The sequence below is a fragment of the Branchiostoma belcheri genome, unplaced genomic scaffold, assembly GCF_001625305.1.
Source record: "Branchiostoma belcheri isolate BF01 breed outbred unplaced genomic scaffold, Haploidv18h27 scaffold56, whole genome shotgun sequence".
Lineage (NCBI taxonomy): Eukaryota > Metazoa > Chordata > Leptocardii > Amphioxiformes > Branchiostomatidae > Branchiostoma > Branchiostoma belcheri.
Genome location: NW_017804198.1, coordinates 1145064 through 1159896, shown reverse-complemented (window position 1 = coordinate 1159896; position 14833 = coordinate 1145064). Strand labels below are relative to the sequence as shown.

Below are 14833 nucleotides of genomic sequence, written 5' to 3'. Positions count from 1 at the left end.
GGCGTTAGTTTTGGGTTTTGGCAGTCTGAATGTGTGTCTGCTTGCATGGCGTGTACATGTCTTGCAACTGTGTTGGTCTGTTACTGGAAGCAACTGCTTGTACAGAACAGCCGGCTGTTGTGTGACAAGAATCCTCCGGAGTTGAGAGACGGTGTTTACCAGTAGCCTTTCTTTAACAGTCTTCCTCTACAGAAACTTGTGCAGATGTTGAACTGGGGTTTTAAAGTCACGATGTAGAACTAGACGAGCTGCTTTGTTTTGCATGACTTGTAGTAGATGGATATTCTTCTGTGAAATATAAGACCAAACTGGAGAACAGTAGTCAACGTGTGACAGTGTGAGGCATTCTACTAGCAGCTTAAGTAATGAAGAGTCCATGTAGGTGGCACATTTCCTTATCATTCCCAATGCACAGGCCATCTTCTTTGCAGTAGCTTTTGTATGATTGTCCCAAGTGAGGCACTCATCAAGAGTACTGCCTAGGAATTTTGTTTCACATACTTGCTTGATGACTTGGCCATTAGAATATAAGGTGAGTACTGGGTTCTTTTTTATTTTTGGTTTACTTCCAACTACCACTGATTTTGTTTTGCCTGCATAGAGAAACAGTCTCTATCTATTTTACCATAGACTGTCCAATTACCTCAAAGTGACCCAGTGGGAGACACTTTGTACTGCGCAAAGACTGCCCTGTTTTTTAAATAAACGGCAAACTGGCCATTACCATCAAGATTTCTCGCTAGATATAATCTTCACACATTTATGATGTGGTCGTCATAGGCAGAGTTGCGGACGAGTTGTGGACTTCCCGATAGACTGAGAGTGTGGTTTCTGTAGTATAATCCACCGATGTCGTCGGAAAATACACCGGACAATAATCCAAGTAACAGCAAAGAAGCCAGAAACACGCGCCGCCACGGAGGCCCCATGGTGACGACTGACTGGTAAATGGGCAATCTGCGCAGGACTTGTCCTTTTGTTTGCATATTGTACTTGTGTACATTTCCCTGACGTACTTGTTAACACAACAAAAATCTCTCTGCGTGGAGTTGTTTTTCTACCTCCATGCTCTCTGGTATGATAAGAGGGTCTTTGTGCCTTTCCTCGTGAGGCGTGTCGAGTTTTTCAGCGCTAATTTCAGCAAGACCGCTAAAATATAAAGCCCCGGTCACACACAGCCGAAAATGGCATTCCAAACACATACTGCTGAACTCCCCACAACCATGATTAGGAGTATTAAGAGTAATTGCACGAGAAAACCAGACAGAGGTCGGAAGATGGGGGTCGGCCAAATCGGCTCATACTTTGTATGTGAGATAGGTATGGGGAACTATTAACAGTCGTATATTTAAAACCCTCCAGATATTTTTCGTTATGGAGATCTGGGACCCCCCTCCGAGAGCCTCCGAAATCAGGTAATTTATGGCTGAAAACTACTGAACTTGCGATGGCTGCACTGATATTTCTAATAAAGATATGGATAAAACGTTTATACTACCACATAGCAAAGCTTTTCTAGTTTTACAGACCCAAAGTTCAAGAGGACACACAAGTTAAGAGGGTGTGACAGGGGGTTATCGGAACCAATGAAAGCAGAATTTTCATCTCTATGCATTTTAGTCATCTTTAAGGCGCATTATCTCATATGGGCAGTGGCTTTGGTGAATGGTTTAACTGTGGTTTGAGAGAGGAACATCTACTGACTCAAAAACAAGCGTCGTTGGTTTGCGCCATACACAACGCGAGCCGTAACTGAGGGGTCTTTATGGGGGATTTTCGGGTTTGGGTCTATAATAAATCGGGCAATGACTTCTCACTACTGGGTACGTTAGGGCCAATGTGGGCATGTCGATGTGTGATAATCATTAGACAATTATCGAAGAAGCTTTAATGAGAACTTGACACCATACGAGCGTACAAGGAGTCAAAAAGAAAAACTAAAACTGTTATTCCCCGAAGGAGACCACCTGAAGAAGACCTGGCCAACGCGACTGCAGCCGCCCTGAGTTAGGTCCGATATCAAGGCCCAATATCCATGGTGACCACGTCATTTTTGATCATGTTGATTATTGATGATACCTAATGAGAAATCATGATGAAGTCAGCCAGTTTGCATCGACGGATGGACGATGTTTTTATTCGACGTAAATTGTGGACGTAAGTACCATGTGTCACCCTCCTCACATGCATTCACCACAGAGCTTACAGCATTTAACATTTAAAACATCTCGACTTGGAAACCATTTATGTCTCAGTCATGTTGTGATGCGACCCTCTTCAACGAGATCACCTGTCTAAGGTGACCACTTTTTATTATTGAAGAAACAATACAAAGACAAGGACACAATGGCAAAGTGGGACACTGCACTCAAGGTATACACTTATCTTAACAGCTCACTTTAACTTAAAATGGAAACAGACACATGCGAAGAAAAACTCCCTCCCCAATACAATATCATGTAAACAAAAGTACTAATTATTACTAATCAACCAAAGGAATTACAGCTGGAAACGTTTCGTATCTCTTATATAAGCTTGAGTAAGTAACAAACGTTTGTGGCAGTAGCCAGAGGGTATCGTCAAGGAGCCTCTGAGAACAAGATGGAGTCGAGTACTTTTAGAACGACTATCTAAATCAATCAAATGCATGGCCGACTAGATCGGCAAGGTTGGCAAAAATGTTGCTTTTTGCTGGTTATACAACGGACACTTTTCTTCAGGTTGACTGTACTTCTAAATTAAAACATCGATGTCAGCCTTGTCGGAACTTTCTTTACGTAACTTCTTTTGCCCCACAGAAGACAGGGAGACTTTAGTGCGCGTACGAGGCGTTCCGAAGAGTTCCGGACATGCCCGAACACCCTTCGTGATCTCATCGGCAACCTTCGTGAGGTCGTAGGCGATTTCTTCGGAAACGACGGAGTCAGATTTGTATTTTGGATGATTCTGGACGAAAGCTCGAATCCATCGAGCTGTGGTCATCAGTTCACCTGAAGAAAAAAATGTAGAAAATACATTACAGAGTGAATTTCAAAAATCATTTTGTAAGTTCGTGTCTAAAGGCTAGTTGCAAGCACGTGGATTTAATAAATAATCAACTGCTAACCTCTACCAGACTTTGGGAGCCGGTTGGAAATTGGTAGAATACTGAAATAGAGAGAGAACATGTCAGGGGAGCTGGTCCTCTAGAAAGTACAGTTTGCAAACTATTATAATTCTCTAGCGGACCAACTCCCCTTGCATGCTACATCTCTCTATTTGGCCAATCGCTTCTGAAGACTGGTAGAGGCTAGAAATGCACACAAATGTTTAATTCTTAGGGCAACACTTCGAAACGTCCAACTTACATTTCTCATTGTATTGTTCCAAAATACTTTTACTCTAAAATGATATACGTACCTGAAGCCCCTTTCTGGATAAGCTTGAGGTACTGCTGTGTTCATGTATGTATGTATGTATGTATGTATGTATGTATGTATGTATGTATAAATATATGTCCGTACCTAAGGCCCTTTTCTGGATGAGCTTGATATACTGCTGTATTCATGTATGTATGCATGTACTATATTATCATTATCTTGATTGAATACTTTTATTATGCTCTGTACTTAAGTCTGTTGTAATTTTATATTGTTAATTGATTATTTTAGTTTAATGTCGTACTTGTTACTTGTTAGCTTACTGTATTAGTAAGATATGTTGTGTACGTTTAATTCTTTTTAATGTTTTTGGCACCCGAAATCAGCTTTGCTGCCTGGGTGACCAATGTATTGTCTTGTTAAAATAAAATTTATGTATGCATGTATGTATCTGTGTGTGTGTGTATGTCCGTACCTGAGGCCCTCTTCTGGATGAGCATGAGATACTGCTGTACAGAGCACCTGGTGTCCACATCGATGTCGACTGTCTCCAGGTAGGAGTTCATCAGAGACACAAGACCCTGGAAACCGCCAGCCTGTCCAGGGGGAGACAAAAAATATACATGATTGTGCAGCTCTCAAACGCCATTATTTAGTTAATTGCAGTGTATCTATGAAGTAGTGAAGTAGTTCAGCACCAAGGACAGGCCTGCATCACAACTACAAGGTCCTGGAAACCACCCGCATGGAGGGGGGGGGGCAAAAATATACACGTTTAAGTTTTACAGTTTGTATCCATATAGGCTGTTACTAATGACCAAAAATATATGATTGTGGAAAACGTTAGGAGTTAGAAGCATGTTTTATTTCAATAGGTGTGTATTTTGACACTTGAACTGCAACTGTAGGCTGATGAATGGAAACTTCAAGAACATTTACATTTTTTTTATTAAGAAGCCATAAAGAATATACAAGAATATACTGTATGTCTGACCTGGCCGTTGATAATCTCGTTGATTGTCATCTTGGTGTACTCCTTATCCTCTTCCTGCTCAAAGCATCCGTCGTTATACTCACTGTAGGGCCCTGAAAAGGTTTCGATATCAATAAGCATTTATATGCCCTTGATGAATTTATGCCCTTGATGAATTTATGCCCTTGATGAATTTATGAATTTATGAATTTATGAATTTATGAATTTATGAATTTATGAATTTATGAATTTATGAATTTATGAATTTATGAATTTATGAATTTATGAATTTATGAATTTATGAATTTATGAATTTATGAATTTATGAATTTATGAATTTCGATCAGGTCAAGTACATCGCAGCCATGGGCTGAATTGCGTACTTTTTACATACTTAAAAACAGTCGGCATTAGGCTTTTTAAATACCGATAAGCACTCATCATACCTTTCCTATTTGGCAATTCTAAAACACAAGAAGCTCTACCTTAAAACAGGTATGTTGTAGACGGATACGTCATAGTGGTCGTAGTAGTTCACACACGAATACAGTATAGTATCAACCATGAATTGGAAGTAAATGCCCGGAACAAAAAAAGCAAAATAAAAGAATTCTATTTCTTTGGACTGCCAATGAGGCGAACCCTTCGAATCAATTTAAGTTCACGTCTATTTGAGCAGAAAGGAAAAGATCGGAAACCAGTCGCACTTTGTATCAAAAACGCATATTAATACTTACTTGGAGGTAGAACCTAAACTAGTTATAGTTATGTTACATGCTCACGTTCATTCGTAAATGCTGAACCTGTTTCTGTAAATAATTTTACCCCAGGTTACATTTTCAAACTTACTTGGAGGCAGAACCTCCTTCCTGAACCAGAACAGCCCCTGTCTGACAGCGTCTCGCTTCTGGGCCTCCTGCATGTTTTCATCAACCTGGTGGGAACAAGACAACATTTTACACATTATAAGAATAAGATTTGTGGCGTCGGGTGGCGTAGTGGTAGATCATTTGACTGTGAACCAGGAGACCCGGGTTCGATCCCGAGTTGTACCCGGGACATGTCTGGACATGCGCCCGAAGTTGTGTCCTTGGGAAAGGCACCTTAAACGACTTTCCTCACTCTACTCATGTGTGAATGGGTACCTAACTTCGGTTGGGGAAAGTCGTATTGAGGTCACTTTGTGGCGCCGAATGGCAGCCGCACAGACCCTTGCGACAGTTCCACAAAACGTGGAACAAAATATGTTTCATGTGTATTATGTGTATTATTACCATTTGTATCATCTGATTGTGAGCCCTGCGTCGATTCAGCACTATAAGGCTGCGATTGCACGGGTGATGTTTGGCCAATAAACCATTTATTGTTAAACACATTAAAGTAAGCTATCAAGATAATAACCAGCTAATAGTCGAAGTGGTATAAGTCAATAACATGAAGACCATGACCTGAAGACCATGCCATTATAAAAGAAGGGCCGGTACATGATGCATGGGTGCATTGTACCATATTCTATATCTGTATTAGTATAGACGGTATACTCGTGGGAAATTTGTTACAACTCCAATACAGTAGAAGCATTAAAATATGTAAACCTATAACTAGAAGTTTGCTTACCTTCAAATACATGTAGTATATCCTATTACAAACTACAGTTTATTCTTACTCAAACACATTCATATACCAGTATTGTACATGGTGACCAGCCCCTTCGAACCGGGTTACCCTATCCTGCAAATTGCTACATAATATACCCAACACTACAGGGTGCCTGCTACAGCACCAGATACCATGGTGGCAGACGTCTGGTTCAGGTCATTGACCTTATCTGTTTCTCCTAATGCTGCTTTGTAACTAGACAAAAGTTAGACCAACCTTAGATATAGGGATGAGGAAGTTGAGGTTGTAGGACAGGATGACTCTTGTCAGAAGGACGATGAACACCACATACGCCGCGTTCTCAAAATCCGTTAACTGTGCCTGTACAAAAAAGAAAGGATTTCAGATTTTCGGGAAGTATTCGGGGGGGGGGGAGGTTCGTGATCGTCAGGTTCGCCCCATTTCCTGGGTCTAGCCTTTTGACATGTACGTATTTATTTTGATTTTTCACAAAGTGAAAGGGGGGGCAAAACAGGTGCATACGCACCTTTACAAGTTGCCCTCCCCCTTTTAATACATGCAATAAAGAAATTCCAGTCCTAATCAAGGCAGAAAGGCAAACGTCATGATTCGGAATATGCAATTTTAGATTTTTTAAAGAAGATTATATGTTGCCTTTTCTAAATTCAGCTGCGATGGACGACACCAAATTTTTTTCCCATTGACATTGACAATTCAACTCAATTTCAACACTTTATATCGTGGATTATGACTGTTTGGAGCATGTGTAATATTAGAGGATGGCAGTTTGGTTCAATACTAGTATACTGGCATGGGTTACAAGAGTTTTCTTTTGCACAACCAAACTGCTTAACATGCTGACGTTTCAGTGTCTATCAGACACCTTCTTTAGAGCTTCTGACTGCAGTTCTGCTTCTCGCCGCTATATGTAGCCTTTGTAGGTGGAGCTTTTGCGGCGAGAACGCAATCCCAAACATGGCTGAGTTTGTACCTCCCCTTGTCACTGTTCGGCTACATATAGCTCTTGAAAAGCTCTTGTATCCTATATTTTACCAACCTGATAAAACTACTTTCGGAACTAGTATACTGACCTCCATTGGCCTAAACTCCACGCGCCAGCCTATAGTAGAGTTGGGAGGAGGCGGTTTGAATCTCATCGGCTGCCAGTTTGTAGACTGAATGCTCTGTAAAACAATATCAGTATGTTAATGGATAGGCTAAAGTTGATTCAACTTACTACATTAAAAATTACCAAAAACAGTGTGGATACTGTATTTGCGGCTATCGCCAAAGGATCTGCTTCTGTATCTGTATCTGTATAGCCAGTATAACCGCCCTTCGGCGTAACACACCAGCTTCTGTATCTGTATAGCCGGTATAACCGCCCTTCGGCATAACACACCAGCTTCTGTATCTGTATAGCCGGTATAACCGCCCTTCGGCGTAACACACCAGTTTCTGTATCTGTATAGCCGGTCTAGCCGCCATTCGGCGCAACACACCAGCTTCTCAGGCACACGACGCGACGGCAGCTGGCTACATTACACCGAGCTACATGTACTTGCTACACCTAACCCATGAACATCTAACACTCAAGATTGGAGATTGTTATGTTGTCTGCATTTGAAATAAATGAATAAAAATAAAAGATTGGAGATTGATTCAGACCAAGAAAATCTCACCTCGAAGTGATCTGTTTCCTGCTCATCGTTTTGGTGGATCTTTTCGCTGAAGAGCGAAATCGGATCCCGGATAAACAGGTGGGCAAAGTGACGGGCAAGAGACCTGTCCATACCTGCGGGTCAAAAAAGTTGATTATCAGACTTAGGTCTGGTTCGATTAAAGCATTCTTCACTTTCTGGATCCTATAACAAAGTGATGTCATTTCTAGCCCACATTTGCCTTCATCAGAAGGCTATGAAATCACTTTGCTATAGTGTGGGAGACTATGCGGCATAACTCTTGAAGGCATGGTTCGATGTTCAGGATATTTGGCAGGCAGGTTACCGTTTGGGACACCAAGGTCAAGTTCAAAAAATGGGCCTCGTGGAGGGACCCTACCTCACGAAGTTGATAAGGCATCACCTTTAATTTAGACCCCCCCCCATAGAAAAACCGTTCTAGTGCTCTGACTAAGACAAAGACCTTTATTGACACGCCAAAAATACAGCGACGAACAACATTTTATCATGTATTGTCCTCTATATAACGAAAAACGCACAGAGCTGTTCAGCCTTCTGTCCACTTGCTTAACGGAATTTGTTACATGATGCAATTTCATACTAGACCTCAGAAGGTAATGGCCCTTACTGTGTGCATATAGGTAACTATATCAAAGAATGTTTAGACAAATTAGACCTCAGAAAAAGGAGTATAAGTCGACTCATCTATTGTCTTGTACTTAGGTTACTACTGATTTCCTTTGAAATTGTAATGGATTTGTCTGTACGAAAGTCGCTGCACTTTTGTTGTGTCAATAAAGTTCTCAATAAATTTCGATGTGTAAGACGAATCTACAATTCATCCTCAAGGCTGCCATGACTTTCAAATGTGTATGAAATGAATGAATGAATAAATGAATGAATGAATAAGCCACTCTATTGCTACTACATTTAAGCATAATGTATCCAAAATTCTTGTGCCTTTAACTATTGAACTGTTCTATAGGTCGATGACCCCTAACCTGCGTTTTGTGAATGAATGCATGAATGAATGCATGAATGAATGCATGAATGAATGCATGAATGAATGCATGAATGAATGCATGATGAATTCATGAATGAATAGACAAGTCCACTACAACAAAATTGAAGCATAGCCTATCCAACATTCTTTTGCCGCTAACTGTTCAACTGTTCTCAAAGGTCGTTGACCCCAGACCTGCGTCCTGAAGTTGCTGGCAGATGTCCTGGTCCAGAACAAGGTCAATGTCGTTGTACTTCTCGGCCTCAGGAGTCAGGTAACAGTCGATGGAGTCATACCTGGACTTTGGAATCACAAACCTGTCGTTTTTCAGAGGCTACAGAGACAAAAATTGACTTTTAGTAGTGAGTTTATTTCGTTTTGCATCACATTTGATGACATACACACGCATGGCTGATTAAAACTAACTTGTTATCAGTTTTTTTTTAATTTATGCCATTCAATAATAGCCAGCAGCGTGCTACTCAAAAAGGTTGAAGTCTTCATAATCCCTTGTCCCTTGTCTTGCTTCAGGGGCTACAGGAGGAAAATATTTCTATCAGTCAATAGCGGTCAATTTCATCTAGATATTTATGTTTACCGAAAGAAAATATATTGTTTTTGCTCCGTTTCTTCTTCTCCAAACAAATAATGTCCATGACCTGAACTAGATGTCTGTTACCATGTGTATACAGCCCTTGGTTCAGCTTACTACTGAAGGTCATACAATTTTCGTGAGTTGTGGAACTGCTTAACTCCGATTATAAAACAAAAGCAAACGTGGCAGATAAAGATAGGAGTGTGGCTGACCTCTAGTCCCCTTTCCTCCCGTGTCCTACAGTCGACAGACTGTGCGATGATGTTAAATCTGCACTCTGTATCCACCAGATACCCTCGGTACACTGGCGCAGCCGCAGTCAGAGCCAGCTAAACAGACACAAACATTCGCATTGAAGTTTGCTTCCTCTGATATACAAAAGATTATCTATCTATAATAGTACTGTATTTATATATATTCTATATATATATATATGTGCGTGTGTGTGTGTGTGTTTGTGTGTGTATGTGTGTGTGTGTGTGCGTGTGTGTACGTATCTATCTGTCCATCCATCTAAATATATATCCATCCATCCATCCATTCATATATCAATGTATTTATCAATCTATCCATCTATTTATCAATCAATCAATCAATCGATCGTTCGTTCTATCTATGCAGTATCAATCCATTTATCCATCCAGCCATAAATCTATCTATCTATCTATCTATGTATCTATTTATCTATCTATGTATCTATCTATCTATGTATGTATCTATCTATCTATCTATGTATGTATGTATCTATCTATCTATCTATCTATCTATCTATCTATCTATCTATCTATCTATGTATGTATGTATCTATCTATCTATCTATCTATCTATCTATCTATGTATCAATCTATCTATCATACTATCATACCATCATACTATCATACACTATCATACACTATCATACACTATCATACACTATCATACACTATCATATACTATCATACACTATCATACACTATCATACACTATCATACACTATCATACACTATCATACACTATCATATACTATCATACACTATCATACACTATCATACACTATCATACACTATCATACACTATCATACACTATCATATACTATCATACACTATCATACTACCATACTATCTATCCATTCATTCATCAATTAAATTTCATACTTACAAAGATCGGACAGAGCGGCGTCAGCTGATCATATAAGCGCAGGGCCTCCCCCAGATCGCAAGCCTGGAATGTACACTGTATACACGGACAGCCCATTCCAAACGCCATATGGTCCATATAGATGTGGTCGTCTTTAGCGTGCCATGACGCTTCTATGTCGTCGTTTGGGAATGTGTCCCTGAATGGCTTTGGCGTGTTTATATCTTTGAGAACTGCAAAGTTGAAACGAGAGTGGGATGAAAATATTGTCTGTGTGTAGCAGGTTGGAAAATAATGTTTTATATCAAATACAGTCGTTAGAATAACCAATGATGTATGTTATGTTATATGTTATATGAAAGGCATTTCTTAAAACACCTATTTCCTCACTCAGTCGTACCTAGCTTCGGTTGGGGACGTCGTCTCAAATTGGACGTAAAACCGGAGGTACATTTTTTGAGGAGAGCCACATAGCAACCGCACTTATCCAAAAGAGTGAAGAAGAGTCCTTAGTCCCGGTGTGAGTGGTTCAAATTTTACGTACGGTCTTACGCAGCTTGTACGTACTGTAAAAACTTGTGTTAAGCCTATAGACGGCTTACCATTATGCAAAGCAAACAAACAAACCATTACCTGGTGTGTTAATGCAGACTTTTTCTCCTCTCCTCTCTCTTATATTGCGGGTCAGAGTCCTACATGGAGAAAATATGGCAACTAAAATGGTATAATAGCCAACCAAAAGCAATTAAGTTTAAATCAGAGAGAAATCGTTCAGGTATGTCAAAAATACAGTAACTATTTTGCAGTGTTTTGCAATGATTTTACAATTTAAGGCTCTTATTCAAAACCACCAGCCAATTTTGTTTGTAAGACTTATTTACAACCTAACTCTGCTACTTCTACCTCTATGCTACATTTCTTGTTCTAGTTCTTTTCCATGGAGCAAAATAACTCTTCTGGTTCTTACCTGAACCTGGGATGATGGTTGATCGCAGCGTCAGGAAAGAACAACGAATGAGATGCTGTGTTTACTGTCGGGTTACACTCCACCTCTGGGTCTGTAGAGCCTGGGCAGCCAACCCTAAATAAATAAAATAAAAAAAATTAACAGCCCTCAGTGGCCAATGTGCAGATGTGCAAATTGTCACATCGGCGCACCAAATCCGTAGTACATGTATGTTTTTGGCACACAGTTAGACAGATTAGCCTAAGAGGCTCGGTGGGCGTCACTCCACCGTATAGGTGGGGAAATCGTGTAAATTGAAATTGTTTTCTTGATACAGCAAGAAAACTCAAGAAACACATGTGTTTCTTGAATTTTCTTGCTACGGGGATTCTTTAATTTCTTGTGCAAAGAATAATTTTCTTGCTACAACATACATTTTCTTTGTACAAGGAAAAACAAGAAAAACATTTTACCTTGGGAAGGCAGTGAATGTGATGACAGTTTCGCCTCTTTCTTGGTCAAGTACTGACAGTATCTCCTCTCGTCTGAAACACATGAAAATTACACATTATTTACTTCGGATTCTTACAAATATATAATCGTATAGTTCAAGTAAAACAGAATAGAAGTTACATGCGTATCTTGCAAAATTATCTGAACATCTTGAAAACATGGGCCTAATATTACCTCTGTTGTTTTGAGGTTTGGGCTTTGGCTTATGTTTGGCGTGTTTGTAGGCTTTACATTTGGCTTTCTTTTTGTACTGGTATTTTTTGTACTTTCGCTGGCACAAAAAGATACTAGTACATATATGAAAGCCCGATAAAAAAGCTTAAAAACACGCCAAAGCCCAAACCTCTGCTTGGAGACTAGAATATTGCGCATCATTTACCTCAGCCTCTATGCTTGTTAGAATAATGTTGTGTTTAAAAAAAACTATAAGCACTACACAAAATCCATTCTTTCTGTACATATTAAAGTTTGCGTAAAGGCACCGTTTCTTCCTTTGTGCGCACCTTTTCGAATGTTTAAAGATGTGATTATAGGTACGATTTCGTGCATACAGTGAACGCTACTACGTATATAAATCGAAAGACTTTAGATTTAATACTACACTGTATAACCAAGGATATTATATAATGGCTTTTTTATATAACGTTAGCAAAGTGGGGTCTGAGATGTTCGTACTCACAAGCCCCTTTTATTTTTTCGAATAATATCTATCGAACAAATTTTTTTTTTAAGTTACAAAAAAATCATTTACCTCAGCCTCATGTTGGCCTCCACCATGTTTAAATGCTCCATGAGGTGTCCGTATGGCCTAACCGGCGACCCTTCCACAATGAAACCGCCATACTCGGGTCGCCATGTCGCGGGGTAGTCACTGTAATATGAAACAGTAAAAACAACAAATATGACGGCTAGCTAATAAATCTAGCCTCCAGGGTTCAGAATTTATTTATTTATTTAAATTGCCAACATTGATTAGGTCCCCCGTCTAGCTGCGGTCACAACCCGCCGTGCGTGCTTTTTGTCTGTACGTTTTTTTTGGGAGGCCACGTCTGCTACGTTTTTCTGAAAACGTGGGGAAGGAGTGGCGTCTACGCACGTCACTCACACGGTTGCGCAAAGTGTAAGGGTGTGGTCTGCACACCACGTCTTCCCGTGAGCGGTTGCGTGCATCGCACGTTGCGCAAGTGGTAAGTGAGTTGTACGTGCTTACAACGTACGATCTCTGTGCGATTGCAACTTTACCGCAAGGAGCCGTACTCACACGTGCTTCTTCCGTACGGCACGTACGGGGCACGCCCGTCGCTCGTACTCGCAGGCACGGGTGGTGAATCCGCAGACCGCACGTAGAAAAAGTTTTACATGCACTTAAAGTTCTACGGCGTGTCTGCGTGCTCCCAAATCCGTAGGATTCCGTACGGAAGCGGTACTCACCACGCACGGATGCCCTACGTTTGCCCACGTTTTTGCACGTAGACAGCACGCAGAAGCACGTACGGCGGGTTGTGACCGTAGCATCTCTGTTGGGTGATGGTTGGCATGCCCTGGCCATAACTCTTTTAGTGTTTTGTGCTTCTTACATGTCAATAAGCAACAAATATCATACTACATGTAATTTCTAATAGTGTCATAATGCAACGAAAATAACAGAAAAAGCTTTGTGGCATGTTTCGTACATTGTACATGCAGCACGTATAACGTTATTATTCGAAGCAACCTTTTTTTTTACCTCGGACTTTCTTTCTCCCTCCTCTCCAGTATTTCCAGGACTTCGTTTCCCTTCAGACTCAGACGGGCCGTCTTGTTGTCTGCGTCCATAACAACCAGCATGTACTCCACCTAGCAACCAACCATAACAGTTTATTTCATGCTCATTATCATTTTCCTTACTGCTTAGCCCTCAATACAGAGGATTGCTAGCAGCTGCGCAAAGTTAGTACCTGTGTGCAAACAAATAGTAGGATAGGGGTAGACGTGGAAAAGTGCAAGAACTGGACAAGTGAAAGTAAGTAATGTTAGTATACTTACACATAATTACATATGTACAAAGGACAGTTCAATGCAGCGAAGCCCGTCCCAGGTAAGATATAACAAAGATACAAAGGACATCTTTGAGAAAAATAAATGTTTTATTAGGCAAGTCCATTCTAGAGTGCTAACTGCAACATGAAACAAGTCAATGTCTTAAGAGGTTATACAGAAAGTGCAACAGTGCAGGTGATAAGTTACCCTGGTGCCAAACTCGTTTCGGGCCACCAGCCGTTCCCTTCGGCAGCCAAGAGCCCTTCGCCCGCTTAAGCGACGGTCACAACTCGCCGTGCGTGCTTTTTGTCCGTACGTTTTTGTCGTGGCTACGTCTGCTACGTTTTTTCTGCAAACGTAGGGTGGCCGGCCGAGGGAGTACGTCACTCGCAAGGTGCACGTACGTGGTCTGCACGACACGCCTGGCCGTCAGCGGTTGCGTGCATCGTACGTTGCGCAAGTGGTAAGTGAGTTGTACGTGCTTACAACGTACGATCTCTGTGCGATTGCCACGTTGCCGCGTACAGGCCGTACCTACACGTGCGGCGTGCGCACGATTTCCTTACTCACTCGCACGTTGTAAGTGCGTGCACCTCCTGTAAACTTCATCATCACTAGCCGCCCTGGTGTCTTCCGCGGCCCGTTTCTTTGGATCTTGTCTGGTAGACTTCTTTTGAGCCTTCCTGGGCACCTTGGAGACGAGTTGGCAGTCGCCCGTCAAGTCGTCTTTATATACTGTAGAAATAAGGTGCGTTGCACGTGCGTTGCACGTGCGGAGCACCTAGTATGGTGCACGTGTGTTCTGCGTGGTCATTGAGCAGGTCAACTGGGAAGTGAGGAGTAAGCACGGATGACGCAAGCACCGTGCGTGGCACTCACGTGCTTCGTGCGCTGTCCGTACAACAATTGCACGTGAGAATAGTGAAGTTAGACTCACGGAGTCCGTACGTTGCACGCTCATAGGCTGTACGGGGCACGCGCGTCGCACGTACTCGCACGCACGGGT

The 14833-nt window shown here is 41.3% G+C and overlaps 1 protein-coding gene across 1 annotated transcript in view; it reads right to left on the bottom strand.

Moving 5' to 3' along the window:
* Positions 1-2367: 2367 nt before the first annotated feature.
* Positions 2368-14833, bottom strand: part of LOC109481581 (glutamate--cysteine ligase catalytic subunit-like) — a 15077-nt gene continuing 2611 nt past the window's right edge. Inside the window, exons 2-16 of the mRNA XM_019784175.1 lie at positions 13535-13644; positions 12560-12679; positions 11769-11840; positions 11317-11430; positions 10983-11041; positions 10371-10582; positions 9445-9561; positions 8833-8971; positions 7635-7747; positions 7044-7136; positions 6208-6312; positions 5182-5266; positions 4354-4445; positions 3835-3955; positions 2368-2990 (exon numbers count right to left, since the gene is read on the bottom strand). Coding sequence (XP_019639734.1) covers positions 2734-2990; positions 3835-3955; positions 4354-4445; positions 5182-5266; positions 6208-6312; positions 7044-7136; positions 7635-7747; positions 8833-8971; positions 9445-9561; positions 10371-10582; positions 10983-11041; positions 11317-11430; positions 11769-11840; positions 12560-12679; positions 13535-13644 — 1809 coding nt within the window. The 3' untranslated portion in view covers positions 2368-2733. The remainder of the gene's footprint in view (positions 2991-3834; positions 3956-4353; positions 4446-5181; positions 5267-6207; positions 6313-7043; positions 7137-7634; positions 7748-8832; positions 8972-9444; positions 9562-10370; positions 10583-10982; positions 11042-11316; positions 11431-11768; positions 11841-12559; positions 12680-13534; positions 13645-14833) is intronic.